The 19,135-nt window shown below is 44.7% G+C and overlaps 1 protein-coding gene across 4 annotated transcripts in view; it reads right to left on the reverse strand.

The window, feature by feature from the left end:
- Positions 1-17,801, reverse strand: part of LOC132894151 (adenosine receptor A2b-like) — a 53,573-nt gene extending 35,772 nt beyond the window's left edge. For all 4 annotated transcript variants that reach the window (XR_009655623.1, XM_060933544.1, XM_060933546.1 and 1 more), the window contains exon 1: positions 16,824-17,801. Coding sequence is in view for 2 of the 4 variants with exons in the window: in XM_060933546.1 (XP_060789529.1) it covers positions 16,879-17,553 (675 nt within the window). In the remaining 2 variants the exon portion in view is untranslated. The remainder of the gene's footprint in view (positions 1-16,823) is intronic.
- Between the last annotated feature and the right edge of the window lie 1,334 nt (positions 17,802-19,135).

Genomic DNA, 19,135 nt, shown 5'->3' on the forward strand with positions numbered 1-19,135 from the left:
ACCCATTCTTGTCTAATGTAGGATTCTAGTTGCTCAACTGTCTTAGGTCTTTTTTGTTATATCTTCCGTTTTATGATGCGCCAAATGTTTTCTATGGGTGAAAGATCTGGACTGCAGGCTGGCCAGTTCAGTACCCGGACCCTTCTTCTATACAGCCATGATGCTGTAATTGATGCAGTATGTGGTTTGGCATTGTCATGTTGGAAAATGCAAGGTCTTCCCTGAAAGAGACATCGTCTGGATGGGAGCATATGTTGCTCTAGAACCTGGATATACCTTTCAGCATTGATGGTGTCTTTCCAGATGTGTAAGCTACCCATGCCACACGCACTAATGCAACCCCATACCATCAGAGATGCAGGCTTCTGAACGGAGTGCTGATAACAACTTGGGTCGTCCTTCTCCTCTTTAGTCCGAATGACACGGCGTCCCTGATTTCCATAAAGAACTTCAAATTTTGATTCGTCTGACCACAGAACAGTTTTCCACTTTGCCACAGTCCATTTAAATGAGCCTTGGCCCAGAGAAGACGTCTGCGCTTCTGGATCACGTTTAGATACGGCTTCTTCTTTGAACTATCGAGTTTTAGCTGGCAACGGCGGATGGCACGATGAATTGTGTTCACAGATAATGTTCTCTGGAAATATTCCTAAGCCCATTTTGTGATTTCCAATACAGAAGCATGCCTGTATGTGATGCAGTGCTGTCTAAGGGCCCGAAGATCACGGGCACCCAGTATGGTTTTCCAGCCTTGACCCTTGCGCACAGAGATTCTTCCAGATTCTCTGAATTTTTTGATGATATTATGCACTGTAGATGATGATATGTTCAAACTCTTTGCAATTTTACACTGTCAAACTCCTTTCTGATATTGCTCCACCATTTGTCAGCGCAGAATTAGGGGGATTGGTGATCCTCTTCCCATCTTTACTTCTGAGAGCCGCTGCCACTCCAAGATGCTCTTTTTATACCCAGTCATGTTAATGACCTATTGCCAATTGACCTAATGAGTTGTAATTTGGTCCTCCAGCTGTTCCTTTTTTGTGCCTTTCACTTTTCCAGCCTCTTACTGCCCCTGTCCCAACTTTTTTGAGATGTGTTGCTGTCATGAAATTTCAAATGAGCCAATATTTGGCATGAAATTTCAAAATGTCTCACTTTCGACATTTGATAGGTTGTCTATGTTCTATTGTGAATACAATATCAGTTTTTGAGATTTGTAAATTATTGCATTCCGTTTTTATTTATAATTTGTACTTTGTCCCAACTTTTTTGGAATCGGGGTTGTAATATATATTTGATGCATATATATATATATATATATATATATATATATATATATATATACATACATACATACACACACACACACACACATCATTATACACACAAACACGAAAAATTTTATATATATTTTGTCTCGTCTTCTTCCGCTTTATCCGGGACTGGGTCGCAGAGGCAGCAGTCTAAGCAGGGAAGCCCAAACTTCCCTTTCCCCAGACACCTCGGCCAGCTCCTCGGGAAGAACACCGAGGCGTTCCCAGGCCAGCCGAGAGACATAGTCCCTCCAGCGTGTCCTGGGTCTTCCCTGGGGCCTCCTCCCGGGGGGACATGCCTGGAACACCTCCCCAGGGAGGCGTCCAGGAGGCATCCGAAAAAGATGCCCAAGCCACCTCAGCTGATTCCTCTCGATGTGGAGGAGCAGCGGCTCTACTCCGAGCTCCTCCCGAGTGACTGTGCTTTTCACCCTATCTCTAAGGGAGCACCCAGCCACCCTGCGAAGGAAACTCATTTCGGCCGCTTGTATCCGCGATCTTGTTCTTTCGGTCATTACCCAAAGCTCATGACCATAGGTGAGAGTCGGCACGTAGATCGACTGGTAAACTGAGAGCTTCGCCTTTTGGCTCAGCTCCTTCTTCACCACGACGGACCGGTAAAGCGACCGCATCACTGCGGAGGCTGCACCGATCCGCCTGTCAATCTCGCGCTCCATCCTTCCCTCACTCGTGAACAAGATCCCGAGATACTTAAACTCCTCCACTTGAGGCAGGACTTCTCCACCAACCTGGAGAGGACAAGCCACCCTTTTCCGGTCGGGAACCATGGCCTCGGACTTGGAGGTGCTGATTCTCATCCCAGCCGCTTCACACTCGACTGCAAACCACCCCAGTGCATGCTGAAGGTCCTGGTTTGAAGAAGCCAACAGGACATCATCATCCGCAAAAAGCAGAGATGAAATCCTGCGGTTCCCAAACAGGATTCCTTCCGGCCCCTGGCTGCGCCTAGAAATTCTGTCCATAAAAATTATGAACAGAACCAGTGACAAAGGGCAGCCCTGCCAGAGTCCAACATTCACTGGGAACAGGTCTGACTTACTGCCGGCAATGCGAACCAGATTTCTGCTCCGTTCGTACAGGGACCGGACAGCCCTTAGCAAAGAGCCCCGAACCCCATACTCCCGAAGCACCCCCCACAGAATACCACGGGGGTCATGGCCGAATGCCTTCTCCAGATCCACAAAGCACATGTGGACTGGTTGGGCAAACTCCCATGAACCCTCGAGCACCCTATGAAGGGTATAGAGCTGGTCCAGTGTTCCGCGACCAGGACGAAAACCGCATTGTTCCTCCTGGATCCGAGGTTCGACTATTGGTCGAATTCTCCTCTCCAGTACCCTGGAGTAAACCTTCCCTGGGAGGCTGAGAAGTGTGATTCCCCTATAATTGGAGCACACTCTCCGGTCCCCTTTCTTAAAAAGAGGGACCACCACCCCAGTCTGCCACTCCAGAGGCACTGTCCCCGACCGCCACGCGATGTTGCAGAGGCATGTCAACCAAGACAGCCCCACAACACCCAGAGACTTGAGATACTCAGGGCGGATCTCATCCACCCCCGGTGCCTTGCCACCGAGGAGCTTGCAAACCACCTCAGTGACTTTGGCTTGTGTAATGGACGAGTCCACCTCTGAGCCATCAGCCTCAGTCTCCTCAGTGGAAGACATGACAGTGGGATTGAGGAGATCCTCAAAGTATTCCTTCCACCACCCGACAATGTCCCCAGTCGAGGTCAACAGCTCCCCACCTGCACTGTAAACAGTGTTGGCAGAGTACTGCTTCCCCCTCCTGAAGCGCCGGACGGTTTGCCAGAATTTCTTCGAGGCCGACCGATAGTCCTTCTCCATGGCCTCCCCGAACTCCTCCCAGTTCCGAGTTTTTGCCTCCGCAACTGCTCGAACTGCAGCACGCCTGGCCTGCCGATACCCGTCAGCTGCCTCAGGAGTCCCGGAGGTCAACATGGCCCGATAGGACTCCTTCAGCTTGACGGCATCCCTTACTTCTGGTGTCCACCACTGGGTTCAGGGATTGCCGCCACGACAGGCACCGGAGACCTTGCAGCCACAGCTCTGAACAGCTGCGTCCACAATGGAGGTAGAGAACATGGTCCACTCAGACTCAATGTCCCCCGCCTCCCTCGGAAGCTGGGAAAAGCTCTCCCGGAGGTGGGAGTTAAAGACCTCCCCAACAGAGTGCTCGGCCAGACGTTCCCAGCAGACCCTCACCATACGTTTGGGCCTGCCAGGTCTGTCCAGCTTCCTCCTCCGCCAGCGGATCCAACTCACCACCAGGTGGTGATCAGTTGACAGCTCAGCCCCTCTCTTCACCCGAGTGTCCAAGACATAGGGCCGGAGATCAGATGAAACGACTACAAAGTCCATCATCGACCTCCGACCTAAGGTGTCCTGGTGCCACGTGCACTTATGGACACCCCTATGCTCGAACATGGTGTTCGTTATGGACAAACAGTGACTAGCACAGAAGTCCAATAACAAAACACCATTTGGGTTTAGATCGGGAAGGCCGTTCCTCCCAACCAGACCCCTCCAGGTGTCACTGTCGTCGCCCACGTGAGCATTGAAGTCCCCCAGTAGCACAATGGAGTCCCCAGTCTGAGCACCCCTCAGTACCTCTCCCAGGGACTCCAAGAAGGCCGGATACTCTATACTGCTATTTGGGCCGTAGGCACAAACAACAGCAAGAGCCCTCTCCCCAATCCGAAGGCGCAGAGGCGACCCACTGGGGTAAACTCCAACACATGGCGGCTGAGCTGGGGAGCTATAAGCAAGCCCACACCAGCCCGCCGCCGCTCACCACGGGCGACTCCAGAGAAGTGGAGAGTCCAGCCCCTCTCGAGGAGCTGGGTTCCAGAGCCCAAGCTGTGCGTGGAGGTGAGCCCGACTATCTCTAGCCAGTACCTCTCAACCTCCCACACAAGCTCAGGCTCTTTCCCCCCCAGCAAAGTGACATTCCATGTCCCAATAGCCAGCCGCTGTGTCCGGGGATCAGGTCGTCGAGGCCCCTGCCTTCGACTGCCACCCAATCCACACTGCACCAGTCCCCTACTGCTACCTCTGTGGGTGGTTTTTATATATATATATATATATATATATATATATATATATATATATATATATGAATGAATGAGTGATTCCATGCTTATGGGTACTGAAATGGGGACATGAACTTATTCACCTAAAACCATTTCTTTTTTTACCATCAGGTCACAAAACATGTAATCTTTAATGAATGATATGTTAAAAGATAACTTTAATTTTCTGAGATGTAATAAAAACATATTTATATGCCAAAGTCAAGCCTATGAGTTCCAAAATGATGTCCGTTACATTACTTCTGTTACGATTGTCCATCTCGCGTCTGTTACAAATTAATTACAATCTAGCTATATACCATGTTAATCTTATTGAAAGAATGTGTATGTTTATTCTACTACACATTTATTAATTATATTTGCTAAAACATCACCTTCCTATGTTTTAAAAAGTAATTCTACATTGTTAAAATTGAGAATATATATGTCCACAACACTTCTGTTACGTTCTGACTTTGGCATATAAATATGTTTTTATTACATCACAGAAAATTAAAGTTATCTTTTAACATATCATTCATTAAAGATTACATGTTTTGTGACCTGATGGTAAAAAAAGAAATGGTTTTAGGTGAATTTTTAAAAATAAGTTCATGTCCCCATTTCAGTACCCATAAGCGTGGAATCACTCATATATAAAATGTGTGTGTATATATATAATGTGTCAAAACCTGCTATGTGACATTTTTCCTTTTTTACAGGAGATGTAAAAAACTGAATAAAACTCTGGAATAACAAGCTGAGAAGCCAGTAAAAGTTTACTTGTTCTATTATTAGCTTGGTCAGTTAAATATCCAGCAAAATAGCCAATTGCAGCATTATATTAGCATAAATTGCAAAAAAAAAATCATCCTTGAGAACACATAAGAGGTTCTGCACGTCAGATATTTGCACATATAAGGTTTTAGACATGCAAAACCTCCCATGTGCAATCTGAGTGACTAAGAGTATTGTGTGCAGAATCTGCTATGTGTGCCACTAGGTGCACATAGGTGATATTGCACACAGTTTATTTGGTCCCATCACATGAAAAAGAGATTGAATCTAGTCTCTTCTGGATTATCCATTGGTCCTTCCATTTTCTAATTAGCATAAATGGAAGCACGAGGTCAAAATTGACCAATCAGCACAGAGAACCCAATTTGACTTAAATTGTCACATAGCAGGTTTTGAACTGACAGCGACGATATACTACACTACACTTGATCTTAGCCAAAAGGCCAACAAGCGATATATAACTCGCCCTCGCGCCAACGGCGCTCAAACTTGTCTCCCTCCGAGCTACTCGCAGAGAGGGAGAATCTCCCTCTTTGCAATTTCCCAAGTTGGAGCCTCTGCTGATACTGTGTTGTTCGCAAAATATCTATATAAAATTGATAACAATAAATCAGAGAGACTTAACAGCTCGCAACATGAGATGAAATAATGATGCAAAGACCGCGTTATTTTCTCAAACGTATTCCATGTATTTTTTTCATTTACAAACCTGCGGGTATGTACTCAGGCTGCCAGTCAGTGTGTGACCCCTCCCCCTTTGAAAAATCCTAGCTACGCCCCTGCGTATGATACGTAGGTGAAGAAAAAGTCCGAGATGGATTTCGAAGAGATCGTTAACAGCGAATTTGCAGAGGTTTTGCTGCACAGAGATCTAAAGCAAAATAAAAACAACAAATTGAATTCTGAGAAGAGTGAACCAGCCCCTTTAACATGAGTATGTGTTTCTGTTGTCACACAGGAATCGGGTTTTTTTTTTTATTATTATTAACTGCAGTAGATTTTGTCAGCGTGTGTTTCCCAGATAAATAAAAGTTGGGGACAGACACCCTATTACCCTACTCGTCTGGGTGTCTGTCCAAAGGCATAAGGCTTCTTTCTCTCTCTCTCTCTCTCTCTCTCTCCATGGGACAACTGCAAAGTAATTCTCATTTTGCCACTAGAGGGTGTCAATCATCTTCAATCAGTCATACAGTAAAATACATTTATGATCGTTCCAATTCCAGGATGGAATGGTTTTTACTGGGATTATACAAATGTCATAAATCTACATGGCATGCATTTCAGTTCCAGGTTCTTACTTTCAGTAACTGCTTCATCATTTTTAGGATCAGAAACGAAACAGTAAAAAAAAAAGTTATGCGATTTCTAGTGTGCACGGTGTCCTGTAATGGACTGGCATCCTGTCCAGGGTGTATTCCAACTTCGTGCCCAGTGTTCTCAGGCTAAGCTCCAGATTCACTGCAACTTCACCTAAAGTGGTTTTTGAAGCTGAATGAATGAATAAAGCATATTGCTATACAAAGATAAACAGTTTAATATACCTGACAAAACAACTTTTCAAAAACAAATATTAACAACTAGTGAGATATACTTAATATCCAAAAGTATGTGGACACCCCTCTGAATTATTATTTTTTTTTTTTTAGTTCAGGTGCGTCAGCCACACCTGTTGTAGTTCTTTATATTGTCTTACTGTATGTCTGTCTCAGACCAGACCCCGGGTCACTAGAACTATATTCATAAATAATGTACAAGGAGGCGAGGTAACTTCTTGTGCTCTCTTTAGTGGCAGCTCAACAATAACAAGCATGAGCAATCGTTGACAGCACCTGGAGTGCCGCAGGCTAATGCCGCTTTTCCACTACAAACGCGGCTGAGTCGGGCTGAGCCGAGCCGTGCCGTGCTGAGTCGGGCTGAGCGGGGCTGTTGGAGTTGCATTTCGACTACAACCGCGCTGAACCGTGCTGGCTGGAAGTGGGTGGACACGTTGGGTGGAGTTAGCGAAAGTGGGTGGACATCAGGTGATGTCGTTAAGCAGCGCAAACAGTGACATCAGTGAGCTTTTAAGCGGTAGTCTCACGACCCAGATAGTAAACAATAAACATGGAGGACATGGAGTCGTTAATGTTGCTGGTCTTGGCGCTGTGGCTTGTTGTCACCGACAACGCGGACAGATACTGGCAAGAGCGTATAGATGAGGCGAGGCGCATAAGGCTTCATAATTCTCGTAATTCGTAATTCTTCTCCTTCCGGGTTTACGGTGTTTACAGATCCCAGCGCGCTCGCGGGGCGTGTGTGGGCATGTGAAGACACTCCTCCTCACCAATCAGTGCACAGGGGAGTGTCTGCTCACGCCCCCAGCCTCACTCGGCTCGCTTTGGCTCGCTTCAGCCCCACTCCAAAACGGTGCGAGTTTTAGGGGCTAAGCAGGGCTGAAGCGAGCTGAGTCGTGCTGGTTTTTGGTAGTCGAAACGCGAGCCGTGTCGGGCTGAAGTGAGCTGAAGTGAGCTGAAAAAGGGTAGTGGAAAAGGGCCATAACATAGTCGAGCACCGAACGCTCGATCAGATACACCACATCCCCCTTTTCCAAGAATGTGTAGCTGAATCAACTTCATTAACATAAAACTGTAATGTGCTCAATATTACACATACCAAATAAAGTAACACACATTTCCTTGAAATATAGTGCTTACTCACTATCAACAAATCACTTTCCAATATCTATGTAAACATATCAGATAAAAACATCTCTTAACAGAACAACCTGCTTTCTTTATAAGCATTATTTTATAAACATGTCAATAAACATTTATGACAATAGATTTTTACATCTTGCCTGTTCTCTTTCTTCTTCTTTTTTGTAAGTGACACCCAGTCATTAGACCATGAACTAGTCTCTGAACCTGACAGGATGTCTCACTACTCTGCCACTTCCGGTGTGGTATTCCGATGAATTGTTCACGCTCGCAGGCGGCAAAACCTGTGGTGGTGGATCTTGGGGTGACAGGTCAGTAGACCCATGTGTTTCAGAGTGTGTTTCTTCTGAACCTTCACTTAAGTCAGTGTCTCTGAACAGACTCGGATGTATCCTCCTCAGATGTCGTCTGTTCCTCCTTAAAGCCTTTCCTGCTGGAGTCAGCACATTGTAGGAGCGTGGCTCACGTCTCTGGCCTGTCACTATGGCTGGCTCCCAACCACATCGTGTCTGCATGTGTAAGGTGGTACCTGGGTCCAATGCAGGCAGCGGCTTGGCGTTTTGGTCATAGTATAGACACTGGCGTGATTGCAAATCCTGTATCCTGCTGTGCATGTGCTGTGGGGTGGACTGCTTTAGCAAGGCACCGGAGCATGGAAGCATGCTGCGCAGAGCTCTTCCCATCAACATCTGTGCAGGTGTCATGTTCAGCCCCGTTGCTGGTGTGTTCCCAGTGACAGCAGTACAAGATGTGGGTCTGTGCCAGTTTGCATTGCTTTTTTCAGTGCATGTTTTACAGTCTTTATGGTCCTCTCCGCGAGTCCATTGGACTGCAGATATCCAGGGCTGGAGTGCGTGAGCTTGAATTCCCATGAGGCCGCAAACGACCTCATCTCGTAGCTGGCAAAAGGAACGTGATCACTCACCAGCTCTCTGGGAATCCCGTGCCTGGCGAAAACAGACTTCATTTTCTGGATTACTGTTTGAGCTGTTAAATCAGGCAAGTTCAGCACTTCAGGATATTTTGTCAGATAATCCACTAACAACAGGTAAGACTGGCCTTTCAGATGGAAGATGTCAGCTCCAACTTTCATCCACGGGAGTTCAGGAACTTCATGTGTGATGAGTGGCTCTTTCTGCTGTTGTGGCTGAAACTGCTGGCACTGCATACATTTCTCCACTGTCATCTCTATGTCATGTGTCATGCCATGCCAATAGAAGACTTTTCTTGCCTTGGCCTTTGTGCGCTGGACACCCTGGTGAGCTATGTGAAGCTTCTCCAAGATCACTTTCCTGAATCTCTGTGGTATGATGATTCTATCTCCCACCATGATGATGTCATTCTGGATGCTGATGTTGTGTCGCAGTGGCCAGTAGCTGTGAAGGCTTCTGTCCAGGCTGTGTCTCCTCGCAGGCCAGGCGTTCAGGTGTTTCTCACACACAGCTTGTAATACACTGTCTGCAGCAGTGGCGGTTTTCAGCTGGTTGAATGTCTCCTCACTTAATGCATCTGTGGTCTCCATGGCGTACACAACTTTCTCATCACAGGGGTTCTCGTTCACATTGTCACCATCTCCGCTCGTCGTGGCATGTGACAGTGCGTCTGCAATGTACATGTGTTTGCCTGGGATGTAAGTGATGTACAAATCGTATCTTTGTAGTTGTAACAACATGCCTTGTAGTCATGCTGGTGCTTTGTTCAGCGGCTTTCTGACTATGGCCTCCAGAGGCTTATGATCTGACTGCACAGTCGCTGGTCTACCAAAGACGTACTGATGGAATCTTTTGGCCGCAAAAACAATGGCCAGCAGCTCCTTCTCTATTTGAGCGTACCTCTTTTCCGTATCCATGAGTGCACGGGAGGCATAGCAGAGAGGCTGTCCATCTTGTACCAGACATGCACCGAGTCCATCCTTTGATGAGTCTGCTTGTAGTGTGAGTGGCTTCTTGTGGTCATAAAACCTCAACACTGGTGCCTGTGTGAGAGCAGTTTTCAGAGTCTCTAGCGCTGCATTGTGGTGTGGACACCACTGCCATACTGCGTCCTTCTTAAGCAGCTGTCTGAGTGGCGCTGTCAGTGAGGCCTCATTTGGTACATACTGTTGGGGGGGGGGGGTGTTAGACCAAAAATTGTTTTCTACTCCCTCCAAAATATGGAGATTATCTATCCAAGTATAGAAATACCAATATTTGGCCAACTGAAAAATGCTAACCCCCCTGTACATAGCCTCTGAAGTTAATAACCCCTCCAAATAGTCAAAAACTGCCTTTTTCACTAATATAAGCATTCCTTAATGGAAATAATTCTTAAATATAACATCAAAAATCACAGTAATAACATTTATTTCTCACAAAAAGAGTTGTTTAAGGCACTGGAAATGTTTCAGATGCAACAGATAAGGCTAAGTGGCAGAAATTGTGTCTGAAATGTCCATTTTGACAATCAGTAGAGAATTACATAGTTTGCACTGATTTGTCAGTGATCATTTACCTGCAAGAATACAAATAATGACTATTTAATACATTGGGAGATATAATTCAGATATGAATCATTTGTGCATACTGGTTCTTAAAACTAAATTAGTAACCTTAAGTAATGATCCTCTGTGCTTAAAAATAGTTCATATTTGAGGTATTACTGAAGAGTGTGACATTCATCAATAACTTTAAAACTTGCTGAAAAAGAGCAGAATTACCATATGTTTAATTTACTTGAATGTAAGGTTACTTACCACTAAGCTTATTACCTTAAAATAATGATCATCTGCACTGAAAATGTTGTAGCCGTACCTAGTGGCATACCTGAAGAGGTTCGCATTCATCGATAACTTTAAAAACACATTAAAAAAAGCTGCATTCTAATATCAAACAGCACTGTAATGTATTTTGTCATATTGTAAGAATGGAAACTTTCAGAGGGTATGTACGGGGGGGTTAGCAAGGTTCAATTTAATAAAATTTGACATTTTCCCACATAGATGGACCATCTCCATATTTCTAGGGGGGTAACACATGGAAAAGTCAAAATTCTTAAACTAACACCCCCCTCAACACTGGGCCAAGAACTTGGTCACTCCCAACAGGCGTTGGAGGCCTTGTTTGTCCACTGGGGGCGGCATGTTGATCTTCGCATCATCAGCCCTCTGTCCAGCTGAGGTGATTATGTGTCCCATATATTTCACTGTGTCAACCTTGTACTGTATTTTGTCCTTGTTAAACTTCACATTTGCTGCCTTTGCTCTCTCCATCACTTCATGAAGGATTTTGTCATGTTCATGTTCTGAGGCCGCAGTTATAATCATGTCATCTGCAACAATGTGCACACCTGGGACTGGCCCGTAGCCAGGGGGGATCGGAGGGTTCGTTCGATCCCCCCCCCCGCGACACCGCCCCCCCGACACACACGCCCCTCAAGATTACTCAAGATTTATTCATTTGTTCATGTCCGATGAATATACATTGATTCACATTTAAATTTACAATATCAAATCCAGACTAATCAAAAAAGAAAAGTAGACCAAGTGAGGACGAGTTAGAAAAACGGGTTCATTTCTCCTATGTTTATGTTTACACGTTTTGTTCAGACTGCTTTACACCCCAATCCAGTGGGTGGCGGTAATGCCCCCATTAGACCCCTTTCACTGACGTCACCCGAAACCGGAAGTAAACAAACCCTGCGCCATATTGGAAGACCAACAAACTCGTGATTAGGGGGAAATAACGGCAGCGTGCGGTATGTGAACCCACGAGGCACTTGGTTCATCAAAAACCTACAATGGTAAACTTTTGTGCTGTGTTAGGGTGTTCAAGGAGCTTTCTGCCAGGAGACAGAGAGAGGATTTAGCTGCTTTATGCAGAGCGGATCTGAATACTTCAAGTCTATTTTGTTACTGGTAAGTCACTAGGCTAGAGTGTTGTAGAAATTTTTTTTTAAATGTTTACTGAATAAAAACATCCTTAATTTTATCAAATATTCTCTACTCTATATTTCATTTCTTTCTTTTGTTTTAATTTTCCTCCCTCCATCCCTCTTTGGATTTTAAATATAGTTTTTCCCCATGTCCAAATAATTCAAATATATATAAATAAAAACAGATAAATGGTAAATTAAAAATAAATTATGAAATAAAAAAATCCACTCTCCCTTGCCCCGAGTCTTATCATATGGGTCAAACCCATCAATCACAGCCAGTTTCTCCACATACCGTGCCCTTTCTGCAACTGGTAATGTACTCACATAACCAGAATTATCATCCATCGTGTCACTTTACTCTCGCTCGTACTTTGTTTTATATTGTGAGTATGTATGTATGCATGTACTTGGTCTTCCAATATGGCGCCCTAGCACAATCTCACGGTACGGTGACGTCACGCAGTAGCCCTCTATAAAAGAAGATAAAGACAGAAAACGCAAGAAATCTGCTGCTACTTTGTCCCAAAATGTTGGCGCCATGTTCCAAAAAAGGGCCAAAATGGGTAAGGTGCTGAGTGCAGGACTTTGTTTTTCTTTTGTTTACAACAGTAGTGGTAGATCGATCTGTCAGAGTGATCAGTGGGGGTGGGGGGTAGCGTCAGCCCGTCCGTCAGTCTATGTGTGTCAGTGACACGCACACACAGATGAGTTAGGTGGCTCGATGGCTAGGTACTAGTAGCGTCGGACCTGGGGCTGCTTTTATTTTTATTTTTTCAGCTTGGGAAATCGGAGCTGTGGTGTGAAGACAGTAAAATGCGAGACTTTAAGAGCACGTGTTTTTCAGTCGTCATGGTAACATGGCAACATGACGCCCTGTCATGGTAACATGACGCCCTGTCATGGTAACATGACGCCCTGTCATGGTAACATGACGCCCTGTCATGGTAACATGACGCCCTGTCATGGTAACATGACGCCCTGTCAGTGGTTTGGCATTTGGATCAGAGCGAAAAGAAACGTGTGCACTAGCTGAAAAATGAAAATGTTCAGACCAGTGTTTGTGAAAACACCCATTGTTGCTGCATTTGGGCATTTTTAAATCAATTGTCCTTATAGGGCTGTGCGATATTATTTCAATCTCAGGATTACTTGAAACATTTATCTCAATTAGAAATTATTGTTTTTTATGCTAAAGCATGGGCAGATCAGGAGTGTTCTGATGCCATAAACAACAACTGAAGTGAGCAACAGAGACAGACAACAACAGACAGACAATGAAGGAGAGCAACAACAGAGACAGACAATGAAGGAGAGCAACAACAGAGACAGACAATGAAGGAGAGCAACAACAGACAGACAGTGGAGGGGAGAGCAACAACAGACAACTGAGGTGAGCAACAGACAATGAAGTCACAGCACAGTTGTAGGAAGCTAACAATAATAAGTACGACAACAGAGAACTTATAACGAATAAAAAAATGTCTAAATTAGAAGATTTGAAGTGTGCTCATGTATTTGGGGGGTATGGGAGTAGGGGGCCAGATGAAGTCCACTTTTGGGGAAAAAAGATCCCCCCCCCTCCACAATGCTGGCTACGGGCCTGTGGGATGTCACCAAAGGTCTCACTGGCTGACTTAATCCCAAACGGAAGCCTGAGAAAGCGGTATCGGCCCCAAGGTGTATTAAAGGTGGACAGTTTTGAAGATGGCTTGTCCAACTTGATCTGCCAGTAACCATCTTTTTCATCCAGGATGGTGAAGATGTTTTTCCCAGCGAGCTAGCTGCGCACATCTTCAGGGGTAGGTATGGAGTAATGCTGGCGTTTGACGGCTTCATTCAGGTTACAAGGGTCCGAACACACCCTTAGTGAACCATTTTTATTTTTCGTGGCGACGAGACTGTTCACCCATTCAGTCGGCTCACTGACAGGTTTTATCACCTCTCTCTTCTCCAGATCTTGTAGTGTGTGTTTCAGTGAGTCCCTGATCGAAAGAGGTATGTTTCTGCAGCCATGAATCACGGGGAACAGATGGGTCAACATGTATATGATGTACTCCAGGAAACTCACCCAATCCCGTGAAGAGCTCAGCATACTTTTCAATCAGCTCCTCTTTGGTGGATGGAGGCTTTGATGGCTGTGGGGGCGTTGTTGTCAGTGCTTCAACCCTCTTCACCAGTCCCAACTCTGTACACACTTCACCTCCCAGAATCGCTTTGTCTGCCTGTCCGGTTACATGGAACTCTACAGTGGCTGTGTGTCTCGCAGTTTCACACTGCAGGGATGCAACCCCACATGAAGGCAGGCGGGCTCCACCAAAAGCGATTAATACAGTCTTTGTGGGCCGCAGTTGAATGGAACCTGGTGGCTGCTTAAAAATGGACATGGGCAGCACACTTGCATCAGCACCTGTATCAAGTTTGAATTTTATTGGTACACCTTGGATGCTGGCTGTTTCAAACCATTTGCTGTCCTTTGTGAAGCTCGCTGCTTTTTTCTCCTTACTGTCTACCATGCCAATATACAAGGAATCCATTTCACCAGAGCCGGCCCGTGGCATAGGCAATATAGGCAAATGCTAAGGGTGCTGCATCCATCCAGGGGCGCAGAAACGGGGGGAGAAAAATTATGACTTCCACTATTCTGAAAACGAGTCAGCATTATAATGTCTTAGCCTAATTTAATTGTACAGCAAAGCATGTAGTCAGGGTGCGATTTGTCAAAAAAAGCGGGGTGGCAGCGCTGGCGATTGCTATAGGCAACCTAGGCAATTGCCTAGCACAAAGTGTGCCCGGGGTGCCAAGGGCGACCAAAACCCCACCAAAAAGGAGGGATGGAGTTATTGAATGGAGATGTTACCAAGTGCATCAGTGGTGTACAGTGTTTTCAACCACTGTGCTGCCGAACTCTAGTACCGCGGAACACTAGTGTGCCGTGAGAGATCACCAAGTGTACCGTGAAAAATTATAGAATGACTATATATTGTAAATATTGGCAACAGCGTTTTAGTTTCAGTCAACATTTTCTATTGGTGATGTGCCTTGAGATTTTTTCATTGAAAAAAGTGTGCCCTGGCTCATGAAAGGTTGAAAACCTTTTTTACAACACCTCTGATGCGGCTGGGGATGTAGAAATACGCGCTCCTTACCTCTGCTGTTACACTACCTGTGACAGTAGCTTCTGCTGAAAGAAGCTTTTCAAAATTAAAACTGCTGAAGACATACTTAAGGTCAACAATGAGTCAAGAACGTCTGAATGGGCTTGCTCTGATGAGCATTAACCAAGAGATCTCAAGAGAAATATCATTTGATGATATTAATTTGCCATTAGGAAGACCAGACGAGTCCCATTGTAATGTTACTTCAGTAACAAAGTACCCATAATAGCACTTTTGTTTGAAAATACAGCCCATTGATGTCCTAACAGGGTGCTTAAGTTTGCACAATTTAGAATTGTAGAATTTTTTATTCATTTAATTTGTTAATTCTTCAGAGATGACTTAACTTTTAATAGCAAAAAAGAAACTAAAAATAATTTCTTGTTTATTGTCCATGCACTACACTTTGAACAGGGTGCGGAAGAGTTTTTGCCCATTATATGGAGATACAGTATGTATTGAATTTGTGTGGTCATTTTACTTTGACACTTTATGTGAATAATGATAACAATAATAACAATAATGAAAAAGACAAAAATGACTTCTTGTTTATTGTCCATGCACCGTACATTGTTTAATGGTAATAGAATAGAGTGATTAGATTAAAGCAGGGTTTCCCAAAGTGTGGTGCGCGCACCCCCGGGGGTGCGCGAGCTGTCACTAGGGGGTGCGCAAGATAAAAAAATGTAATGGCGATTTTTAACTCTTCTTCTACGCCGTAACGGTTCTGCAGTAGTTTGTGGCTTCATTCAGTCGCGATGCTCAACTGGTTGAAATCGGCAAAACTAAATGCGCCACACTGCTATGCAACGAGATGGGCAGCGAACACAAATCCTTGCTGCTGCATACAGAAGTCCGCTGGTTGTCCCACGGCAAAGTGTTAACAAGGCTCTTTGAGCTCCGACACGAGTTTCAGGTGTTTTTCGAGGACAACCCCTTTCCTTTGGCTTCAAGACTGCACGACGAAGACTTTCTGAAGAGGCTCGCCTACCTGGCAGACATCTTTTCTGCTCTGAATGAATTGAATCATTGAAGTGCAGACTGAACCACCAGCGCTGCACTTCACAATCAGATGGATCCTCTTCTTTATCTGTTCCTGATATGCTCCTTAATTGTTGTATCTCTTTAAAATGCATATGTTCATAATTATCATTGCTATTTTTACTGTTATTATATGTTAACTTTTTTGCAAATTAAATTAATTCTCAATTCATTTTCATAACCTTGTAATGACAGGGTTGTGTTGCTAGTGTTTTAAACACTGATGAAAATCATATATTTTCCCCATATCTGACTGGTAGACTACATGCCTTGATGTGATCTCCCTTTGTAATGAATTTACGCATTTACCGTGTTGCAACGTTTTAAAACTGTTACATTTCAATCAAATTCTATCTAATTCAAATACGAGAGCGCATAATATGTTAATGTGATTCGATGTTCTCATTCGAGCACGACGTGCCGCCTTTGTAAGAAAGCTTTGGGTTTTTTTATTTTTTTTCACTTTTGTGGTTTCCTGCAGGTGTGGCAAACGATGTTTATCATTTTAGCACGATTAAAGATGCTGCCTTTATAAGAAAGCGTGTGTTTTTTGAAACTGGGGGTGCGTCAACCTGGTTGGAGTATAGAAGGGGGTGCGCGGCCAAAAAAGTTTGGGAACCGCTGGATTAAAGTGTTATTTAGATGGTTTAGAGGGGTTTTTTTTCTTGGGGGGCGCCAAAACTCAATCTCGCCTAGGGCAGCCAAAGACCTAGAGCCGGCCCTGCATTTCACTCTCAATGTTATTTACAGTCTTGGACTTATAGTTGTCACGTTTCTCACCAACTGCGCAACATACCTTGGAGAAGTGATTTTTTTTCCACACTTGTGACACACTGCTCCGTAAGCAGGGCTCATGCTGTCTCCCACATTTCTGGCAGTTCACTGTCATCTGCTTCTTGCCCTTGTTGAACCTGCTGCTTGTTTTTTTTGTGTCCTTTTGTTTTCTCCACAGCATCAATTAGAGCATGATATGTGAAAGGGGTCATCTGTGTCACCTGTATTTGTGTCTTGGCAAGTTCTGTTGACCTACATATGTCAATGGCTCTTTGAAGTGCAAGTCCATTTTCACGGAGTAGTCTTTCTTTCAGACGAGGATCATTAATGCTGAACACTAGCTTATCCCTCATCATATCATCTTCACTTCGGCCGAACTCACAGTCTTTACTTTTCTGACGCAGTTCTGTAATGAATCTGTCCACTGTAATTCCTGATGACATTGCATGGGACCAGAACTGATGTCGTTCAAACACAACATTCTTCAGTGGGCTACAGTACTCTTTGAATGCCATGAGAACGTCCTCCATCGATATGTCATCATCTCTGTGCGGAATAACATGGAGTGTGTTATACACTTCTAATGCTTCGTCGCCTATGGTATGAAGTAGGATGGCTATTTTAACCTCCTCCTCTTTCTCTGACGCACCTGAAGCAGTCATGTACAGGCGAAAGCGTTGTTCCCACCTGCGCCAGTTTTCAGCGCTATTGCCAATGAGTATCAGCTGTGACGGTGGTCTGAACTGCTCCATGCTCGCGCCGTAGCCGTCCGGTGTTAGCAGAATGCTAATCCTCTTTGATCTTGCACGTAGTCCCTCGGCTCACTCCGTAACTCTGTCTTCTGACACCATGTTGTAGTTCTTTATATTGTCTTGCTGTATGTCTGTCTCAGACCGGACCGTGGGTCACTAGAACTATATTCATAAATAATGTACACGGAGGCGAGGTAACTTCTTGTGCTCTCTTTAGTGGCAGCTCAACAACAACAAGCATGAGCAATCGTTGACAGCACCTGGAGTGCCGCAGGCTAACATAGTCGAGCACCGAATGCTCGATCAGATAAACCACAACACCCACTGATAACAGGTGCGTAAACTCATCCACATAGCCATGCAATCTCCACAGACATACACTAGCAGTAGAATGAGTCATAGTGACTCATTAACAGCTCAGTGACTTTAAATTAGGCACTGCCTTGTATCCTGTGAGTCAGTTTGTGAAATTTTGGCCCTGCTATCTGCCTGGCCAACTGTAAGTGCAATGTGAAATGGAAGTGTCTAGGAGCTACAACAGCTCAGCCAAGAAGTAGAAGACCAAGAAGTGACAACAGAGCTAGGCCACTGAGTGCTGAAACCCATAGTATGTTAAATTCACCCATCTGCTGTTGCAACACACAGTCAAAATAATGCTGTAATTGTGTGTCAGGAACCTCAAATGGGTTTTCATGATCACTGTGCTCAGTGGAGTGGTGTAAAGCATTCTGCCTCTGGAATTATGAATTCTGGCAGTTTGATGGATGAATCTGGGTTTGTTAGAGGCCAGAAGAACACTATCAGAATGCCTGGTGCATCAGTACATTACAGTCCAACGTACCCAGAGCAGCCTGGGGAGTAGTTGGGGGTTAGGTGCCTTGCTCAAGAGCACTTCAGCCATTGCTGCTGGTCCAGGGATTTGAACACCTTTTGGTCCCAAAGCTGCTTTTCTAACCTTTAGGCCATGGCTTCCCCATGGTAAAGTTTGGTGGAGGAAGGATAATAGTGTGGGCTGTTTTTCATGGTTTGGATTCCAGTGAAGGGTGAGGAGAAGCTTCACTGGCCTGCACTTCGATGCCATTGAACACCTTTGGGATGAACTGGAATATTGAGTGCGAGCCAGGCCTTTTCATCACATTGAACATCAGTGCCTGAGGTTAGAAATGCTCTTCTGACTGAATGACACAGTCTAAAATCTTGTATAAATCCTTCACAGAAGACTGAAGGCCTTTATAGACTTTACAGGGGGGACCAACTCCATATTAATGCCCAGGGTTTTGGAAAAAGAGTCCAGCAAGTAGGGGGGATTGTTATTTTAAGAATTTTGACTTTTCCATGTTTTACCCCCCTAGAAATATGGAGATGGTCCATCTATGTGGGAAAATGTCAAATTTTATTAAATTGAACCTTGCTAACCCCCCTGTACATACCCTCTGAAAGTTTCCGTTCTTACAATATTTTTTAATGTGTTTTAAAGTTATCGATGAATGCGAACCTCTTCAGGTAGCTTATGCCACTACGGCTACAACATTTTCAGTGCAGATGATCATTATTTTAAGGTAATAAGCTTAGTGGTAAGTAA

Source organism: Neoarius graeffei, chromosome 11, assembly GCF_027579695.1.
Source record: "Neoarius graeffei isolate fNeoGra1 chromosome 11, fNeoGra1.pri, whole genome shotgun sequence".
NCBI lineage: Eukaryota > Metazoa > Chordata > Actinopteri > Siluriformes > Ariidae > Neoarius > Neoarius graeffei.